The sequence below is a fragment of the Crocuta crocuta genome, unplaced genomic scaffold (genome assembly GCF_008692635.1).
Source record: "Crocuta crocuta isolate KB4526 unplaced genomic scaffold, BGI_CrCroc_1.0 scaffold337, whole genome shotgun sequence".
NCBI classification, from domain to species: Eukaryota; Metazoa; Chordata; class Mammalia; order Carnivora; family Hyaenidae; genus Crocuta; species Crocuta crocuta.
The window spans coordinates 3700829-3722068 of NW_027528873.1; the positions used below are offsets into that span (position 1 = coordinate 3700829).

Genomic DNA, 21240 nt, shown 5'->3' on the forward strand with positions numbered 1-21240 from the left:
TTTAAAAAAAAGTTTATTTATTTATTTTGAGAGAGAGAGCAAGCAAGGGAGGGGCAAAGAGAGAGGGAGGGAGAGAATCCCAAGCAGGCTTTGCACTGTCAGTGCAGAGCCTGACGTGGGGCTCAGTCTCACAAACTGTGAGATCATGACCTGAGCTGAAATCAAGAGTCTGACACTTAACCGACTGAGCTACCCAGGTGCCCTCAAAGATGCATAAATAATTTAAGATAAAATAAAAAATAAAACTCAAAAAGAATAAAGGTTATCATATGATTCATTTATATTATATCTAAGAGTGACATTCTTAAAGTTCATTTTTTTTTATTTTGAGAGAGAGAGAGAGAGAGAGCCGGGGAGGGGCACAGAGAGAGAGAATTCCAAGAAGGCTCCATGCTGTCAGCACAGAGCCCAACGCAGGACTCGAACCTAGGAACCATGAGATCATGTAAGAGTGACATTCTTAAATATGTGATGAGGTTTTTCTGTCTAATGCAGTTTGTTATGAATATGTATGTGCATATGCATCACGACTGACAGAGGGAGCCCCCAAGAAGAGGACCAATGTCATTTAGTGCTGGTGGCAAGTTCTAGCTAGGATATTGGCTTGGCTGCTTTAACAGAGGTGAAATAACAATGATTTTAAAAGGTGGTGAGATTGTTTATTCTCTCCCAAAACAGTCTGGGCTGGCAGGCAGTCAAGAAAATGGGTGTCCTGCCCCATGAGATCATCCATGGTTCTTCTCTGTTATCCAGTAGGATGTTGTCTCCATGGACATCAAGAAAGCTGGCCTGCCACCACACCAGTGATTCAAAGCATGGGAAATGGTTGAAGAAGGAAGGTCAGAATGAGATAAGACTAATAGCCTCCTTTTGACCCAGAATTGCATATAATACTTCTAATCACAACTCATTGACCAAATGGTCATATGACAACAGCTAGTTGCAAGGGACTCTGGGAAATATTATCTCTAGCTGAGTGGCCATGTATCTAGCTAAAACCTAGAGAATTCCATTAGTAGGAAAAAAAAGCAAATAGACACCTGAGGACAGTTAGAAGTATGTGCCACATAGTGTGTCCTCTACAGTGGAGAGGAAGAGCGTAATGAGGACAAAGTGCTGGGTGCCACTCTCTGATCATCAAGCAAGGATTTGAGTCATAGGCCCAAGTCTCCCTGAGCAGACTGGAGCCTTGTGACAGTTCCGACCTAACCTGGCCTCTCTTCTGGTCAACCAAAGGACTTGAATCAGTGATTTTAAAATCTTTTCAAACTCTGACCTTCTCTGGCTTGTCTTGCAGGCCTTCTATTTACAGAGCTGGGGCAGAGACCAAGGAGAAGCAGAGTGAGTACTTCATATGTAGTGGTGGGTATTAAAACCATACGGGAAGTCACTGCTAACTTATTGAGCACTTATTAGGAGCCAGGTACTGTGCTGGGTCTCTTACACCTGTTAACCTCATTAGCCCTAACACAAGCTGTGAGATGGGTCCTATGGTTGTTCCCAGTTCATAGATGGGGAACCTGTGGCTCTATAAGGGTTTGAGAAAGGCTCTAGACCTAGCCAACAGATCCCTGAGCCCACATGCTTAACTATGTGTTATGGGAAGGGCTGGAATGTGAGGTGGGATTTGTGGGGTGTGGCCAGATCATAGTAAACCCTGCAAGTAGGGTTTAAAGAGCCTTGGACCTGACGCTACCCTTTATCAGGACTGGGTTTGGGATTGATCTGCAGCATTGATTGGCATCCCCGCTGTTACCCCACTGCCAGGAGATGGCTGTTGCCACTCGCATCACATGTGGGCATGACCTCTCACTACCCCAGGGTAAAAGACAGACTGTTCTTTAGGAGGAGAGTACCTGGTGAGAGGAGCCCCAGGGCGGGGTCAGCTTTGGGGCAGAGTGCAGGATGTTCAAGGAGAGGCAGGCCACTGCCCCTGTGAGCCGAGCCAACCTGTGGCCTGCTCCTGTCCTGCATTCCCACAGGAGGCCGGTGCTGGGAAGACACAGAAACCTGGCCCTGGAACGTGAGGGTCAGTCCATGAAGTTGGCCTGTCCTTGAAGCTGGCACTGATTAATGGGGTGGATTCTGGGATCACATCCTCCTCCTCTGACCCGGAAGTTGGTAGCTTTGTGCCCAAAGGGGATTCCAGGGATAGAGTGGACATCGGTGCTTGTATTGTCCTGGTGATGGTACTCCTTGGGGTCATCAGATAGGCTGGCCTGGATAGGAGGAGTGCAGCCTACCTGTCTATGGGCGCCAGGCCAGAGATGAGGACTCCCTGGCCTGGCCCCATGGGGCCTCTGGGCAGCCAGCTTTCCCTGGGCACAGCAGCATCACTGAATGTGCAGCTGTTGGGTGATGCCCGGACTAACCCACTTCCCTTCTCTGGCTCCTAACACTTAGTACAAACAGTGCAAACCTTCCCACTGCCCCCCATCAGTCAGTACAGTTTTACTTGGTGTTGTTCCTTTGGTTCATTCTGTTTTCCTCAAATGCAATTATAAATGCACCATTTCTAATCTCTTCAAGACTGAGTTCTAGGGGCGCCTGGGTGACTCAGTCGGTTCAGCATCCGACTTTGGCTCAGGTCATGATCTCACGGTTTATGAGTTTGGGCCCTGCATTGGGCCCTGTGCTGACAGCTCGGAGCTTGGAGCCTGCTTCAGATTCTGTATCTCCCCCTCTCTGTGCCCCTCCCTCGCTTGTGTCTCTCTCGCTCTTGCTCTCACTCTCTCTCTCTGAAAAATAAATAAACATTAACATATTAGAAAAAAAAAACAACAAAAAGACCGAGCTCTAGCTGAGCCTCTTCTAGGAATCCTATCCGCCGCCTCTCGGGCTCCGTGGTTCTCCTGTCCCCACTCCCACTTCTCCCTGATGGCACTGGTTTCATATGGTGTAATGGTTTTTTACTCATTGCTCCACTGACCAGTCTGTAAGCTTCCTTCCTTTTTTTTTTTTTTTTTTATCTTTAATTGCAAACTGACACAAAAGCAGAGAGGATCATATAACACATCCTCCAGAATCCCTCACCCAGCTCCAAGCGTTGTCAGCACGTTGCCCGTCTTGATGTATTTACGTCCTTCTCAACCTGCTCCCACCCTGAATATTTTAAAGCAGTTCCTAGATCTCATATCGTTTTCCCATATATACTTCTGGACATTTTAGCTGGGGGCTTCAGGATGGCTGTGCTGTGCCCTGTGTCCACAGAACTGTGGATGATGCCTGACACAAATTGGCTCTTGAGAAATAATGTTATTTTGAATCGACTGATTGACTGGGTGAATGAATTGGCTTCAACCTTTAGAACTGAGCATGCATCTAGCTGGAATTTGAATAACAGAATGTGAATAACTGCCAGGAGCCCACAGCTTCCTTGATGCCTGTCCTGCTGCCTGGGGTTTCCAGGAGGTTCTGAAATCTGTCCATTATTTATGAGACTTTAAGGTTGGTTTGTTCTTAGCCAAGCATCTTTGATTTTGCAATGAAACTCTACGTTGAGGTGACATGGGGTAGAGAGAACTATTAAGATGTAGCTTTTACCTTTGCTTGATTCACATTTAGCTCACAATTATAGCCTTGGGGTTTGAATTTTTTAAATTATAATACTGTATTTACTTGGGCCAAAGTGATTAAGACCAAAAAAAATCAAAGTATAGAATACATCTAAAGCATTTTCTTTAATAACATCTTTCTATTCCTGGTAATGGTATTTTAACTACGCAAATAAGAGATAATTGAATACACATTTTTCTTTCAAGCAGTTGTGGTCATGTTTAAAACCCTGAATTCTGTACACTTTGAAGGGTACCCTGAGTAGAGTCTCTAGATGTGGCATTTCCCACTCTTACGAGGTAGAAAATCAGGCCAGGATTTGGGTTTTTGGAAATCTCTGGTGGTAGAATGGTAGTTTGTAAAAAATGCCTTTGACATGCTCCTTTTTCCTTTTAATTCAGAAACAGTATTTACTGTAATACAATGGGAAGTGCCTATCGACCAGTCCTTTTTTCAAAATTATATTCTAAAATATTTTCTTTCACCATTCAAATCTGTTGTAAAGTTAAATTAAAGTTGGCTGGGTTTTCTATTTATTTTATATTTGGTATCTAAAATTCACACGGATCTGAAGACATTTGTGTTTGCAGCTACAGTTAGGACCCCGGCACATGGTTCAGAGAACAGTTTTATATTTAAAATATAAATATATTTATAAAATAAATATATTTTATATTCTATTTATTTATTTTTGCTATTTCATCAGGAATTCAGAGTAATAACTCTATTTCTGGATTTAAGATATTTTTACCGTGTGGCTTTAGCACAGGGAATAAGGCTGTGCCCAGTAGACAGCTGATGACTAGTAGCTTATATGTTCAGCCTGGAATATAAAAGTTGTTTCTACAGACGTATTTATAGGAGCTGGATTCGGTCACGATGCCATACTGAGTCTAGAGTGTCTTTTCCTTGGAAGGTAGGGGATGGGACTTGAGGATGTCTGAGGACAAGGAGGTGTGGATGCCGGGAAGTAGGTCATAAGCCAGCATCTCACTGTGCTGCCGTAGCGTTGAGTCTTCCCATGCACTTTATTTTCTGGGCTGTGAGTGGGCAAGCTGTGGGGTTCCTGCCGTGGACCCAGACACCTGGCTTTCATTTGGCATGACTTGGACATGTCTGATGGAGTGTCTGAGGGAGCCATAGTACACCCCAGGAGTGTGCACACACAGCCCCTGTGGAAGAAGTATGCAAGAACATGCCTGGAGGGAGCCACGGATTGCATGACTTCCTGAGCGGCTTTGTGAGCCTCCTCCCTGCAGATGGAAAAGAGAATGGGCTCTCTGGAGAATGGGCCAGAGCTCAGGCCACAGAGACAGAGCCCAGGGTTGGCTGGTAATCCTTGTCTTCTTAGGATGGGGCCCAACAGAAGCTGACATAGATGTTCCAGGCTGGAACACCTGTGGCAGGGAGCAGGGGGGACACCCCAGATGAGTCAGCTGAGGGAAGGCTCGTTGTGGTGGCGGAGTCAGGAGCGGGGCTGCAGACGTGGCTGACTGCTCTGATGACTGGGGCTGGTGAGTAGGGAAGTGGCCAGAGGCCAGGATTTGGAAGAGGAACCACAGCATGGGGAAGAAACAGCAGCTCAGGGCAAAAAGCAAGTCTTTGTGTTTAGATAATGATGCAAAGATTCCTCCACAGCCGGGCAGTCAAACACAGCATACACCTACTGCTGCTGCTGTGTGTATGCCTGCTCCTCACTGCCTTCCTGCTCTTACTCTTATTCTCAATCTTATTTAAACATTGGGATCCTTGACTCGGAGAGATGAAGTTAGGTGTCAGAGGGACACATAAAAATAAGCAGCAGAGCAAGGAATTGACCCAAATCTACAGGTCCTGGAGCCTCCTCTTTGCCTCTCCATTATGAGTCCTCTCAGGCTCTTGCACTGAGGAAGTGTCCCCCTTGAAGGCAACTGTTCTCTGAACCATGTGCCGGGGTCCTAACTGTAGCTGCAAACACAAATGTCTTCAGATCCGTGTGAATTTTAGATACCATGTTTATATAACCATTTTAAAAAATTAAGAAAGGGGTGCCTGGGCTGCTCAGTCAATTAAACATCCGACATCGGCTCAGATCATGATCTTATGCTTCATGGATTTGAGCCCCACGTAGGGCTCTGTGCTGACAGCTCAGAGCCTGGAGCTCATTTCAGATTCTGTGTCTCCCTTTCTCTCTGCCCCTCCCCTGCTTGCGCTCTGTGTTTCTCTCTCTGAAAAATAAACAAACATTTTAAAAAATCTAATAAAAAAATAAATTAAGAACAAAGCATGACCTTCCTCTCCAAGTTTTCTGGGAAAATAGGCCCCAGAAGAAGGCGTGTGTTTTTCCTGGGGCTCATGTCGCCAGCCCCTCGCTCCAGGTTGTGTGCACAGTCCCCGGGGCTGTGATCACACCAGGCCGGTCCCCAGCAAAAGTGGAAGTAACGAGACTCTGACCACATCCCTGGTATTTGGTATTTGGCATTTGGTCGTGGTGCCAAAGGAGAGTCAGAGGGGGAGGGTGCAGAAATCTTGAGAGTGTTAAGGGGGAAAGGGTGGGTGTTCCCAGATTGAGGCCTGTGCCATCAAATGAAAAAGCTACAGATATGTAGAGATGTCAGTAGCCTAAAAACTAGAGGCAGTCAGGCAGTCACACAGTCCCTGCCATCTGGTTAACGCAACACATCTCACTATTTTAAATCTGGAACTAAATATAGCCCCTTTCTGAAAAAGCACTCAGCATATTGAGGAATGTAGGCAAGTGGAGCTTTGCATGTGCTTCCTACGGATGATGGTATGGGGCTCTTGACCCTGGCTTAGAGATCCTTAGTAAAGATGCAAGGCATTTCTTCCTTGTCGTATCCGTTAGCTTTCGTTTTGTATCAAGTTCCCAAAATTTAGAGGCTTAAAACAACAACCATTAAATTTGCTTCTGATCTGTGGGTTAGCCACGCAGTTCTTTTAGTCTATGCTGACTTTGCTAATACCCATCCGCTGGTGGCATGGCCAGGCTGGAATGGTCTGGGATGGCCTTCCTCACATGTGTGGTGGTGGGCCGGCTGGCTGTTTGAAGAGAGCCTCAGCAGGGATCCCTTGCTTTGGCTCCATGAAGTCTCTAACATCCTCCACCAGGTAGCCGGGTGTCTTCCCATGGCGGCCTCAGTGTTCCACAAGCCACAAAGGAGAACAGGCCCCAGTGCATAAGTACTTCTCAAGCCTCTGCTTGCAGCTTCGTTACTGTTGTCCTTGTTTGGCCAAAGTAAATGCCTTGTCCCAGCTGAGAGTCCATGTGGGGGGAAACTACACAGGCCATGGATACAGAAAAGCATGAACATATTGGGGACTGTCACTGCTACAAATTCACCACGCTCTAAGCCTGAGATTTAATTCCATGGGCAGCAGAACTCCACCTAATGGCCACCGGAAGACAGCTCTGAACAGTATTGTGGTTCATCCTCATGTAACAAAGGCAGTGTCAGGTAAGACCTGAGTACTTTGTAGTTCTGGGCACCTCGACCTTACAGGTAGTGTGGTAGAGAGGCTGGAGGAAGGAAGTAGCTGAAGGGCCATACCTGGCCCAGTGTGGGAAGAAAGACCCTCACCTCCCACACCCAAATGCAGAGCAACCAAGTGGCAGGTCTGGTCTCTGAGGTACCCCCCAGGTGCAGAAGTCACAGGTGGGTGATTTCCCAGAGCAGCAAAGTTGTTTCCGAGGCCTAGAGTGAGAGAGAGGCTGAAGTCAGCATTTGAGCCAGAGCTGCAGGAGGGGGGATGTGGACAAGAACATATGAATGTTGAGTATTCACATACCTGGAAGAACTACTCCTTGTACCCAGGAGGAGGGAAGAAGTGGCAAAGTGAAATAAGAGAAAGATGAGGTAGTAATGCTAGTAACAATCATTGTCCTTTGAATGTCTGTCACATGCTGGGGATTGTATGTAGTCTTTCCTGAGGTAATTAGTTGTGAGTCACACATGAGGAAACAATCTCAGAGAGGTTAAGGAACTTGGCCTATGTCACCGAGATCAGTGTTCTGGCCCAGGTCTGTTTGCCTGCACAGGGCTTTGCCTGTCCTTCAGCACCATGCTGCTGGTGGGGTGCATAAGAAAGGAAGTCTTTAGGGGGGCCTCAGTGGCTCAGTCTGTTGAGCATCCAACTCTTGATTTCAGCTCAGGTTATGATCTCACAGTTCATGGGTTCGAGCCCTGCATCAGGCTCTGCACTGACAGCACAGAGTCTGCTAGGGATTCTTTCTCTCCCTCTCTCTCCCTGTACCCGTCCCTCCCTCCCTTCCCCTCTCCAAACAAACAAAGAAACAAACTTAAGAAGATATAAAAAGAAAGAACATCTTTTTAGCAGCAAGGACCACAGAGCCTTCTCAACAGTAGAGCTCTGAAACACCCCAAAGGCCATCTCCCAGGCAGGAACACTGGAAGATCTTCATGTAAAGGAAAAGATGGTGGCTTCAGAAGAAAGTGGCATGGTAACAGAAGGGTGAGGAAGGCATAAAGAAAAGCTCCAGTGCACTTATTGTCAGGGGTACAGAAATACCCCAAAGGAGACATTTGCTCTGAACCCCCTTCTCATTTTGTGATCTAATCTCTACCCACACACCCCACTTAACCTTCCCCAAATCAAAAGGAGCACCTTATAAGAAGGTCATTGATAAAGTGGGATAAATTTATCCCAATCAGGAATGACTGAGATAATGAGAGGGCTCTGAAACCCACAGGCTATTTAGTGAGGAGCTGCCAGCCATCTTCGAGTATTTAAGAAGCCAGCACATGCCAAGAGTCAACTTATTCTGTTTTGATCCTTAACTTGCAGCTAGAATCAATGTGCAGACCTAGTGGGGAGAGGCTACAACACATGAAAACGAACTGTAGAGGCACAGAGATCTTGTTTTGTATCTTGTCGCCATCATTTAATAACCTGTGCCCTTGACTTGCTTTTCTGTGTGCGTATTAGAAACACACACACCTGCCCTGCAGAGAGTAAAGGAGGTCATGTCAAGGGCCCCACATGGTGGCTGGTTCACATTGTGCTCTTTGAATGGAAACCTAGGGAACCATGGTTTTGAGCCGTTAGAAGTTCCTGGTCCTGGGGCGCCTGGGTGGCTCAGTCAATTAAGTGTCTGACTTCAGCTCAGGTCATGATCTCAAGGTTTGTGAGTTTGAGCCCCATGTCGGGCTTGGTGCTGCCAGTGCAGAGCCTGCTTTAGATCCTCTGTCCACCTCTCTCTCTCTCTCTCTCTCTCTCTGTGTTCTTACCCCCTCAGGTGTGCCCTCTCTCTCTCAAAAATAAATAAACTTTTTCTTTTTAAGTTCCTGGTCCCTGGAGAAGCAGAGCAAAGTTATAAAGCTACCAAGGGGCTTGTACCCAGCTTGCAAGGGTGGCTAAGGGAGCATTGTTATTCTGCCCAGATGGGGTATGTTTTGAAAACACCCTGGCCAGTGTTTGCAGGTGAATGTTGTCACCTTCCATGCTCATCCCCTGGGGAGCTGCACCACGTGGTAGAGGCTGTCTAGGGTGGAGGGTAGAAACTGTGACTCGGATATTCCTTAGGTTGTTTTCCTATGGGAAGGTTTACTGTTGAACTATCAGAAGAGCTTTACCAAAGACACCCCCGAGGTCAAGGTGGCCCAGAGCCACCCAGGCTTAAGACTTTGTATCTGGGATTGGAGTTTATCAGCATCAAGGGTTCACCCTCCTTGTTGCTGCAGAAGGGATACCTGCAGTGCCACAGTCCGATGGACCCAGGTTCTGTCTCCTACTGTGACCTCAGCCTCCTTGGGGGTTCATTGCAGAAGTCATTGCCATTGGCCATTGCCCCTCACCAAGCACAGATTCTGCTGAGCTGCTTTCAGATCTATGCATGTCTTTTCAGACATCCTCAAGTGGAATTTATGAGGAGTTTGAATTTTGGAAACAGAAAGCATTTATTTGGGGACCCAAGTACATTTAATCCAGGGTGGGATCAGCCAGGGTTTTCACTGGGATGCTAGACTTGTGAGTCTAGTGAGTCCCCTCCAGGGCAGGGAGGGGGGTGTCCCCAGGAGGAGTTTCAGGTCATCTTGGGATGCTAGGCACTGGCCCTTGATTAGGGGTGGTGACTAAGGAGACAGAAGCAGTTCTTATTTGAAGGTCCAAAATTGGGATCTGGTTGTTAACAGAGATACTGGTTGCCAGTGTACAGGCTCAATTGGGAGGTGCACATGTATTTTTGTTAGTCCTTTAGCAAATGTTCTCTTTTTGTAGAAAGTCTGACAAATCCCTTTAAAGGAGTGGTTCTCAAACTCCCCTGCAGGGCCCTTGCTGGGATTAGGGACTGGGAGACACGGAACTCCAGCCTCTGGATCATACCTCATTCCCTACTAATACTTTTTTTTTTTTTAATAGATAATATGAGATAGAATTCACATACCATCTAGTTCACCCAAAGTGCACAATTCAATAGCTTTTAGTATATGGATTCACAACGATGTGCAACCCTCCCCACATCAGCAAATGAGTTTTGTCTGATTGTGTCTCTTGGGGCTCTGAAGGAGATCGTGTCTGAAAGAGGAAAAGATGCCGCCACTAAGAGAAGGTTTGAAATTATTGTTGTCCTCTTCCTGTACCAGACTGAATCTTTTCTGGAGGGAGTGTGGTTTCCAAGCTCTGTCTCGAACGCCAGAGAAAATCAGGAGATAAACTTGACGTCTAAGACTGAGGGGTTACAACCTAGAGCAACCATTCACCTTTCTCACCAGCACCCTATCCCTCAGCATTTTTTAAAAGTCCTTTTGTACTGCTCTGACACAGTGAGAGGAAATAAGAATGGGTGAAGTGGGGCTGTGGGAAGACCGGTGGACGCAGCTAAAATAGGGTCACCAGTCCAGATGCGAGGAGGCCTTTGATTAGCAGATAGAGCTACTGAGTGTAGGGATGGATCTTCTGGTACACTCCAGCCATCCCCAAAGGCATTACTGTGGGACACGTGGCAGTGACTGGCGTTCAGGTTAATGATTAAAATTTTAAAAGACCAGAATCGTATTAGCCAAATATTCAGCAAAAACTGGTTGAAGATATAGAAGTTGGTTGTCAGCATTGGTTGAGTATGAGCTGGTCCATAAAGACTGTCTGTCTGGCACACTAAAAGTTCGGTAAACTTCCTTACTTTTTTCTTTGGAAAGGTCATGCAGGAAAGTATCTCATTCTCTTTTGATGTCAGATCAACGAAGCATTCATGAACTGGTTTCCTCTTCTTGATGAGAAGGGATCCTTCTCGGCTGCTCTTACTTGGGGGCAAGGACGTAACCAACAGCGCGCTCTTGTTCTCTGAATAGGATTCACGCTTCGCTGCCGGAGGACTGGGCTAATTGGATTATTTTCAGTTGACAAACTTGGTTTTCCACCTCGGAACACATATTTATTGCCTCTGTTTTATTCCCAGGATGTGTTCCCGATTGGAGGTGAAACCATGAAAGGAAAATAGAACGGACAATAATGCTTTTCCGCAATCGCTTCTTGCTTCTGCTGGCCCTGGCTGCACTGCTGGCCTTTGTGAGCCTCAGCCTGCAGTTCTGTGAGTATCGCCTGGTGTCACTGGGTCGTGGTCGGGGAGGGGGCTTCATTCTGAGATAGAGGGCCCTTGTGGGGAGCAAACAAGTAGGCCCCAAAGCCTTTGTTTTTCAAATGAACAATGCAGTTTAAAACAACTGAGTCTTTTTATTGTTGGTGCTGATGGTGGATGGTTGTGAGTACAAATCCCAAACTGCTGAGCATTGTCCTGAGTGTCTTTTTTTTTTTTTTTTTGGCCATAAGTTAACTAGAGTGCTCCCTGGGCCTTGTGATATGTTTTTGGCTTCTGCACAGATCCCTGAACTGCCCAGTTATTCCCCAAGTCTTAGATTCCCAAGGCAGAGGCACTGAGTGGCAGGGGTTTTGGCTGCTGGTTGGTTCTTTGAACATTGAGTGTCTGTTTAATGTTCGATGAGCTGTGGGCTGCTGTTGTTGGGGAGAATGGAGGAATTAGGTACCAAGCTCCGTTTACTGGGCAGCAGGGACCATGTATGGGAAGTCTTGTGTGGAGAGGCAAGAGCATGGCCAGTGAAGTCAGTCCTCGGGCCTCACCTTCACTGGGAGCCTGTGCTCAGGCTGGGCCCTAAATCTGTGCACCCCACTGCTCCCCAAGAGTGGCCATCCTCTAACAGAGATCCAGCCCTGGCACCTCCTTGGTTAGAACCCTTCAGCTGTAGCCTATGGTGTCTGGGAGACTCTTTGCCCTCTAGTGCCCACCCCTGCCCCCATCACCTTGAACTCTGTGCGATAGCAATGCTGAGTTACTTGTCATTCTCCACATGTTTACCCTTTTCTCTGTGCCCGACCCCACCAGCTCCTCTTCCTGGAGTGCCATCCTTCTAACCTCCCTCCCATTCTTTCCTCCACACGGTTCATTTAGTCCTTTTCTCTTCCAGGAACCTTGCATAACTCCTTTCACCCCCAACTTGCTCTGGTGCTTCTTTGATGTACATCCAGGATGCCTTAAACCTATTCCCCTCCTTACACTAGCCATGTGGTATTCCAGTGCTCAGTTCTTGTGTCTCTTCCTTCAATGAGACTGTCTGTTCAAGGGCGGCTGAGTGGCACAGTCGGTTAAGTATCTGACTCTTGGTTTTGGCTCAGGTCATGATCCCATGGTTTGTGAGTTTGAGCCCTGAGTTGGGCTCTGCACTGACAACTCAGAGCCTGCTTGGGATTCTGTCTCTCCCTTGCTTTCCATTTCATCCCTGTTTGTGCATGTGCTTGCTTGCATGCACACTCTCTCTCTATAAGAAATAAACTTAAAAAATGTGTGTGCGTGTGTGTGTGTATACACACAAAGACTCTCTGTTCTCTGAGAGCAGGGGCCACGTCCTGTATCCCTCCATACCCTAGTATCTGCACTGCCAACCACACAGTAGGCATTTTATGACTGTTTATTAAATGAACTCCTCCAAAAAGCAGGCTGATCCTAATTCCCTCTCTTGGTGCTGTGCACTTGAGGCTGAGAGTGTCTGTACAATGCTGGGAATTTTTTTTTTTTTTGCTGTCACCTGCCTTCCCTCCATTGTACCACCTCAGCCTGATGGACGGGAGACAAGTGGTTGGCACCCATCACTGCCTAGTACAGCTCTGTGAGGAGGTGGCATTTCTGTTGCAGTTTGAATGATGGAAAGAAGAGCAGGTGGCTCAGGAAGTGGGTTGTTCTGAGTGCACTGGGGAATGTGGGACAGACTTGGCATTTGGAATAAGTGGTTTGAATAGAGGAGGCTTTGAGCAAGTTTCACTGATACACCTCCAATTTGTGACATACTCCATGCACACGTCTGGGACATATGACAGGCTATTTCTAATACTAAAGACAATTAAAAATCCTCATTTTATCCTCCCAGAATAGGAAACGAGGTCAAGAGAGGGTGGGCATAGGGAAGTTTAAAGATACTCCAGATGGTTAATGAACCATAAAATACGAATCCCTTCTAAAAAGACATGTGTTAGGACTCTCGGTAGTTTAATTGTTTGTAACTTTTCATTAAAATTTTTCCGTCCTTTGGTTGGAGATGTAGGAGGTTACAATCAACCTTGAGTTTTATTCTGAGAAGCTGACAGGTTCTGAGACCTGAATGTGGGTTACTTGTGTTTGCGGGTTACTTGTGTTTGCTGCGTTTCTTTTGCATGAGGTGGTTTCCACGTCACTGAATTGGCCAGTGTGTTTTGCTTATATAACTCTTCTGAAAGTACCTTCTGTTTTAGCAGAGCCAATTTTCAGCCATACTTTTTTTTTTTTTAAGGAAAATTTTGCAGAGTAAATTAGCCTGCCTGGGTTTGAGCTCTTTCTTTATTCTTGGATACGTCGGAGTTCGGGAAGATATTAAGATATGGATGTTCTTACTGCTGTTCTACTTCTAGGTAAACTGTAACTCAGGAATTTACCCATTTCTGTAGAAATGGAGTTTAGTTGCCTTCTTTATTTAATTGCGTTGTGGGTTGCTGGTATTAGGGTGTAAGGAATAGCACTAATTGATAATACAAAGGTGTGTGTTTAACTGGCACTGTGTTTTCATTCCTACACTAAATTATACAGACTTTTTTTCATCATTTCTCTTGGCTAATTTTTGAATGCCAAATTAGCACTTGTAATTATTTTAGGTAATATTTTGAGGCAATCAAATATGACGTAAGTGAACAGTATAATTTTATTTGCTTTCTGTAATGATCATGTATTTTGTCTTATTGATAGTTTTCTTTTGCTGATGTTTTGAATATGGGAAAGTTATGACCCAGGTTACCATTTAAAAATCATGTTGTTTAAATAAGCATTTCTTACTCTCGGTACAGAAAGTGGGTCTGTGAAGCCAGATATATTTATTAAGTGCTTATGTGTGTTGGGCATTTTTCTACAGTGTCGGGGTGGAGGTGGTATGGAAAGGTTATAAAAAAGGTTAAGACGCAGGTCATAGTTTCTCAAAATGTTTCTTTTAAACGGCACTAACGCTAACAGTCTCTAATGAAAATCATTCATTTTGTATTTTCAAGTCCTTGATGTTTTTGAATTTGGAAATAGAGAAATTCCGAAGTTCCTGATGTTGGAATTGGAGGAGGGAACAAGGAAGGCATACCCGTCTTTAGTTGTTCTAGTTAAAATGTTTACAAGTGGAAAAATTACTTCTCAAATTAAGGGACTCCGGGCAACTGGGCAAGGCGGCCAGGACGTGAAGACTTGTGAATGATTAGTTATGTTTCTGCTTTTTGTGCTCTTTTGTAATCGTCCATTTTCTTGTTTCGGCTCAGCCTTTCCCTAATTCTTATTTTATGCTCCCTTCACCATGTTCCACTCAGCATTCCCAAAATGGCAGTGTGACAGGAGTGCGCAGGCTCTGGAATGACAGCCTTGGATCTGAGTGCTGCTCTGCCATTAGGCAGCCGCATGCGAGCCTCTATTTCTTCTTCTGTAAAATGGAATTAGTTGCTGCTTTGCAGCGCTGGTGTGAGAACAGAGAAACCTTGTGGGGAAGACCCTTGGCTTGGGGAAGCAGAGTCAATGTAAACCTTTTAAGCAACAGCACGGAGTCCCATTACCGGGTACCATCTTTAGAAACCAGGGCTCGTCGTGTCCCACAGGTTACTGAGCCTTGTGATCCTTCAGCCACTTGTCAGGGAGAAGGCTTTTGGAACATATCATATATTTGTTTGGTTTTGATTAGAGTTCATTGGCCGAGATAGCGACCAATTCTACACTGGGCACCTGGCACCTTTATCTGGGGGCAATTTTCCTGGGCAGAGACCCAAGTGACCAGAGCAGATTCTGAGGGAAATCCTAAAGACAGATTAGAGGTTCAGATCCCCAGGCAGAAGAGGGTATGGTTACCTTGCAGTCATCAAAGCCAGGGTTATCTTCAATAGCTGAAGAACCTTTTCTGCAGGAGTCAGACCTGTTCTGTTGGCCCAGGTGACCATGGAGACACATTCCAGTTAGGCAGAAGGTAGAACATTCTAAAAGTCAGTGTTATGCAGAGGTGGAGAGCAGAGTGTGCAAATTTTGGAGCATTGCTCTGCGAATAGAAGAATATTAGACAGGTTATTGGGCCTGATTCCATTTAAAGTCTCTTCAAACTTCGAAGTTTTATGAATTTTATTTTTTCTGGTTCATCTAATGCTCTGAGTATGTATAACTTTGTCCTTCAGCAAATGTTCCTTGAGTTTCCACCACAAGTTAAATCCTGGGCCAGTAGCTTAATGCCTCAAAGGCCACAGGAGCCATTTGTCTACTGTCGGAGAATCATAAGCAGACACCTGGAATACAGTTGCATTGAGTTAGGACAGGTAAGAGGTGATAGCATGTAAGGTGAGGAAGGGTAAGAACATGGCTAAGGAGTTAGACTGCCTGGATTGAATCCCTGTCCTGCCACTTACCAGTGGGGTGACCTCAGCCATGTCATTTACCCTCTCCATACCTCAGTTTCCTCATCCGTACAATGGAGATAATGATGATTCCTATTTCATAGGATTAGTAAAAGATTAAGAGGAGTCAGGGGTCCCTGGGTGGCTGTCAGTTGAGTGTCCAACTTTGGCTCAGGTCATGATCTCACGGTTCGTGAGTTAGAGCCCCACATCCGGCTCTGTGCTGCTAGCTTGCCTAAAACCTTGGAGCCTGCTTTGGATTCTGTGTCTCCCTCTCTGTCTGCCCCCCAACTCCCGCTCACACACACAATCTCTCTCTGTCTCTCAAAAATAAATAAATGTAAAAAAAAATTTAAAAAGATTAAGTGAGGTCACGTTTATAAAACACCTAGGACAGTGACTGACACATAGTGATCACCGTATATATGTTTGTTAAATAAATTGAATTCGAGATCATTTATGGCAGGGTGGTATGGGAGGATAGGGGACGAGAAGATAATCTAGGCTGGGAGTTCATGGAAGACTCCCCAGCAGAGGTGACATCCTTGAGGGATGAGTAGAAGTTGGCCATGGAGGTGAGAAGGGCATTCCTGCAGATGGAGATGGGTGTGCAAAGGCAGAGTGAGAGAGAGCAGGACCAGGTTAGTCACCTGTGTGTAGCTATTAAGTTGGACAAAGGCTGGGACCACCTCCATCACAGCATGACATCCTGAAGGCTGTGGGGAGCCTCTGAAGCGGGAACACACCACAGATTTATGCCTCGGAAGGACCACAGTCCAGGATAGTGTTTGGCAAGTGTGGTCTCCTGAGCACCTTGAGCAGAGTGGCCCTGGGAACCTGTAAGGAGCACATATTCCAAAAACAAAAAAGGGTACATTTTGTGCCCCTTCCTCCAGAATCCAAATTTTGGCGGGAATGGGACCCAGAAACTTACATTTTTGAGAAGCTCCCTGGGTGAGTGTAGTGAGCATAGATTTTAGACACTCCCAGTTTGGAGGCTGATGGAGGCATGAAGCCGGGAGGCAACTCGAGCCATTCTGCCTCCGTGAAAGGCTGAGGGTGGCGCTCTGAAGGTATTGGCTCAGGGAAGAAGAAGCAAAGCCAGAACGACAGGTGATGGGTGGTAGAGTGGGCCAGGGTGATGGGAAAAGAAGGAAGACCCCACCAGGACACACAGGAGTCTGCCCTGGGGAGTTCAGTAAATGCCTTATTCACTAATCCATTCATGCGGTCATTCACATAAACATCTCTCCACCTGGCTTAAGTGTGCCCAGCCCACGACATGGACTGGCAGGTAACCACGTGGGGCTGAAGGCTCCCTGGGACTGGGTAAGGCCCAGGCAAGTGGACAAGCTGGGCGCGGAGCAGGACGAGGAGTTGGGAGTGTCGATGAGGGCATGGAGGTCATGGGAGGTCCCCACAGGCCCATTCGGTGCTACGTGGTGCTTGGAAGTGCATTTCAGTATCTGAGCCAAAGAGAGCCTCTGTGTCCACCGCTCCTGAAGCCACACTCCGGGAGATCAGGTCTCCTGGGGGCATGTAGAAGCCACTCCAGACTGACAGTTTTGTTTGGCCCAACCAATGTTTTCACATTTATTTACTAAGGTTTTAGAACTTAGGCAGTTTCACATAAACTTCCAGCCCCTCTTAAAAAAAAAAAAAAAAAGTGTCCAGCAAGCTGAGGCCCTTGGCTCCTTGCAGCGAGAGTAGCTGGAGTGAGCAGCGGGGTAGTGGCCGCCCCCAGGGTGTGTGCAAGCTCTTCCTTTCACTACATTCTCCACTTGCTGAGTCCTGTCACCTTGGAGTTTGTGCCCTGTGATACAGGTAGAGGAAAGAGAGGACAAGGCAAAGATGGAATCGGGGCGGACAGAGGAGGGGAGGCCATGACGGAGACAGAATGGCAGCAGAGAGGTGGGCTTCCAAAGCCAAGGGAAACAGGTGGGCACATGAGGAGCCTCAGCTTGACTAGGTATGTGTGTATGTGTGGTGCTGTCTGTGTGTGTGTGTGGTATGTATGAGTGGTGGTGTGTGTGAGTGGTGTGAGTGATGTGTGTGTGTTCAATAGGCACCCAGCTGAACCACCTTAGTATGTGTGAGCTGGATGTATATAGTGTGTGTGGTGTGTATGAGTGGTGGTATATGTATGTGGTGTGTGTGTGTGTGTGTGCGTGCGTGTGTATTGTAAGTGATATGTGTGTGGTGTGTGTATTCAGTAGGCACCCCAGCTGAACCAGCTTTGTGTGTGAGTCGTTTGTGTGTGTGTAGTATGAGTGGTGGTGTGTTTGTGGTATGTGTGTGTGTTCAGTACATGCCCCGGCTGAACCAGTTTAGTGTGTGTGGGTTGTGTGTGTATGTGGTGTGCAAGTAGTGCGTGGTGTGTATGAGTGGCACTGTGTTTATGTGGTGTATGTATGTGGCATAAGTGGGATGCGTGTATGGTATGTGGGAGTGGTGTGTATCTGTGTCTTCAGTAGTTTCCCAGGTGCCTCTCTTCCCGCAGGGGCACCATTTTCCCACAGCCTGCAGCCCCCACACCCTCTCCCCTTTCATATGCTACTTTGGATTGGTCTTCCTCTGGGAAAGGGAATAACCGAGTTTGCTAGAGCCGCATGTAAATTAAAAGAAAATTGCCCCTGAGAAGGAGAGTGAGGAGCCCCTGACAGGTACCTGGGTGTTGTGACTTTCGTCTTGGTTGTTCACACCCTGGCCTCAGCCTGCTCTGTAGTTGACTATTGACATTCACAGCCTCCGCTCTTTCTACGCCCCCTTGGAGGTCTGAGGTAGATGGTGGTAGGGATTTTGCTGAGGCGCAAAGTTGGATAATAATAGCTGGGAGTAAGCTCCGGGCTGTTGGGCAGGCCTGTCCCTGCCAGCCAGAGGTACTTGTCATTCCCCCACTTCATCCTGAGTCTGTTTCATGGAGAAAAGCTGGTGCCCCAGTGGTGTGTGTGTGAACTAGGGATTCGTGAAGATGTTAATGTTTCATGGCAAAGGTTTGAAGACGCAACCCTCAGAATGCCAAGGGTCTGATGTACTGTGTACTCTATTTTAAAAGCCACAGTAAGGTTCCTCCTAGGATTTTATGTTGGTGAATTGGAGTCAAAAAGAAAGGAATTAAATATGAGGGTTTACATTTTTATCCTAAGAGGTTCTCTTTTTAATATTCCAACCTCAACATTCTCACTAAAGTTTTACATGTAGTATTTTTTAAATTTCAATCCTTTTCTCGGAGACTTATTTCCTGTTTGATTTCTGAGAGGTTTAATTTTGGTTTTTCTCTGAATGTTTCATATCCAACTACCACATAGAATGAGTTTCCCTTCCTGGCAATACAGTTGAATTTACACACATATGTATTCCCATATAAAATACCATATGTACTTTTAGTTAATATATTATGGACAACCTTCCAAGTGATTACAGACGGGCATGTGTAATCATGGTGTAATGGCTGTGGGAGTATTTACTATTGGACACTTTGGCCACCTTCCCCCTTTTCTCTGTTATAAGCAATGCTGCAATAAACATCTTGGATTGCACATTTCCATCCTCTCGCCTAATTATTCTTTTTCTTTTAAATTTTGAAGTTATTTATTTTGAGAGAGAGAGAGAGACAGAGCAAGCAGGGGAGGGACAGAGAGAGAGAGAGGGAGAATCCTAAGCAGTCTCCATGCTTTCAGCACAGAGCCCTATGCGGGGCTCAAACTCATGAACTGTGGGATCATGACCTGAGCCAAAACCAAGAGTCGAACACTTAACTGACTGAACCATTGAGGCACCCCTTGCCTAATTATTTTTAAGAGAAATCCTCTAAGATCAGAAACTAGGAAGGAAGAAGGAAGGGAGGAAGAAATGAAAGAGGGAGGGAGGAAGAGAGAGAGGAAGGGGAAAGAAAGAAGAGAAAAAGAAAGAATGCCCCCCCATACATAAATATGTCTATTTTTAGCTCATGGAAGGGCCTGCTGTGTGACACTCTCCCCCCTCCTCCAATGTAACTACGACGTGAACACGTTCATCACATAAGATGTGACAAAAGTGGATTTGGCACACTTAATTTTGACACTTACCTACAGAACTTTTTTCACCCCCAGAAAAGGAATCTCATTTAGAGAAGAGGAGACTATCTGGGGTAGTTAGTGTTAGTAAAACTAGAAAATGTTTGTCAAACTAGCCAGCAAACTCAGGAGCATAGCCACATATGCCAAGACTATGTGAGGAGAGGGACAAAATAGGAGAGGAAAGCTGCATGATGTTTACACTGGAGTAACTGCTGAATGGAGGGAAGCCAAGAACACAGTGCGAGTTTGCTCAGGTGGAGTTTGCTCCAACTGCACTGATGAACTTGGACCCCGCTCCCTGTTGTCTTGGCAACAGGGCATCCGCCACAAGCTGATGACATTTTAAAAAAATCCAAAACACAAGAAAGTCCACATTGGCATGAGATTAAGTGGTCATCAGAGGTGGAGCCCTATGATCTTGATTGCAGCTCTGCCCCAGGGCCAGGGGAGGCTGGGCGGCTCAGGAAACTACCAGGAATGAGGTCTGGATGGCAGAATCTGAATCTGGCATGTGAGGGTGAAGTCGGGCTGCACCCAGGAAGAGCTCTGTGATGGTCTCCTTGTCAGCGCACAGCGTACAGAGCCAGGCTGTGCCCTGGGTGGGAGGGACAGGGAGTTGGCCACAATGCATGGCCCCTCTCTGGTATGTCTGGCTTGGGCTGCAGCATCACATCTTGCCCCTCCCTGCCTCCCTCCCTTTCTTCCCTGTATCATCTAAGGGGCTGGACCCCATTGCCCACGGGTCTGCCTCTTGGGGAGCCTGGAACCCAGCCAGAGCTCTGCCTCTCCCCAGCCCCAGGTATCCAGCAGAGGGAGGGCTGGTTGGTCACTCCAGGTACCTGAGGGCACAGGCCCCTCCTTCAGCATTGTCTCTTCCCCAAAAGCTTCCCCAAAGCCCTCCCTCCCTCCTGGCCATCTCTTCCTAGTGACCCTTCCCACAGACGACTAGCCGCCTTCCTGGGCAGCTAGTTTGGTGGCCTCAGTGGGGTTTAGTTTCCTTCAAAAGATAGACCTTTGAGACACAGAAAACTTACTTGCTCCTCTTGAGGGGAGGAGGAAACAATGTCCTTGGGCCTTAGTGACTCTTAGCAGAGCAGGGACAGAAGCACGGATTTAACCTCTGGCAGGACATCCAGCCGCACATACGTGCTAAAACGTGGACTGTGGGTTGTTCTAGGTGATAAGATTTTCACTTCTTTTTATACCTTAGTGTTGAATGGCTATTTAAGGATGAACACATGTTTATGTGAGTTGTACAGCTCCTTCTTCATTTTGAAAAAAGAAAAATCTCCTTTCAAGGGTATTGAAATCAGAAACCTATTTCCAGGCACACCGGGCAGTTAGCCGGAGTCTGCAGATGTCCGTGTTGTCTTGTGTGGCTTCAGGGGTCCTGTGAACCCTGTGAACTGTGAGATTCAGAAGTTTGTGTATGCGGTCCTTTTTCAGGGTGGAGGAGCAGTAACTTTTATCTGATTCTCATAGGTGGGGCAGAGGGAACTCGGGCTGGGAGATGGTTAAGGATGGCTGCTGGTTATTTTCCCAGTTCTTTCTGGGGGCCTGTCCTTGGATTGGACTCTCCAATTTCTAGTTTCTGTCATGATTTGGCGTCCTTGGTGCTTCCATCATCTAAGCCAAAGAACCATGTTTGGGCCACGCCAGTTATCAGTTGCCTCAGAGGAGAGTGAAGTTTCTTGGCCCCTCTCAGAGGCCACAGTGGGGACCCAGT

General features: G+C 46.7%; 1 protein-coding gene across 6 annotated transcripts in view; it reads left to right on the forward strand.

Moving 5' to 3' along the window:
• PXYLP1 (2-phosphoxylose phosphatase 1) overlaps positions 1-21240 on the forward strand; it is a 94701-nt gene that overhangs the window by 47341 nt on the left and 26120 nt on the right. Inside the window, exon 2 of one of the 6 annotated variants that reach the window (XM_077756695.1) lies at positions 10967-11098. The exons of the other annotated variants lie outside the window; for them this stretch is intronic. Coding sequence (XP_077612821.1) covers positions 11020-11098 — 79 coding nt within the window. The 5' untranslated portion in view covers positions 10967-11019. The remainder of the gene's footprint in view (positions 1-10966; positions 11099-21240) is intronic. 6 annotated transcript variants of the gene reach the window in all.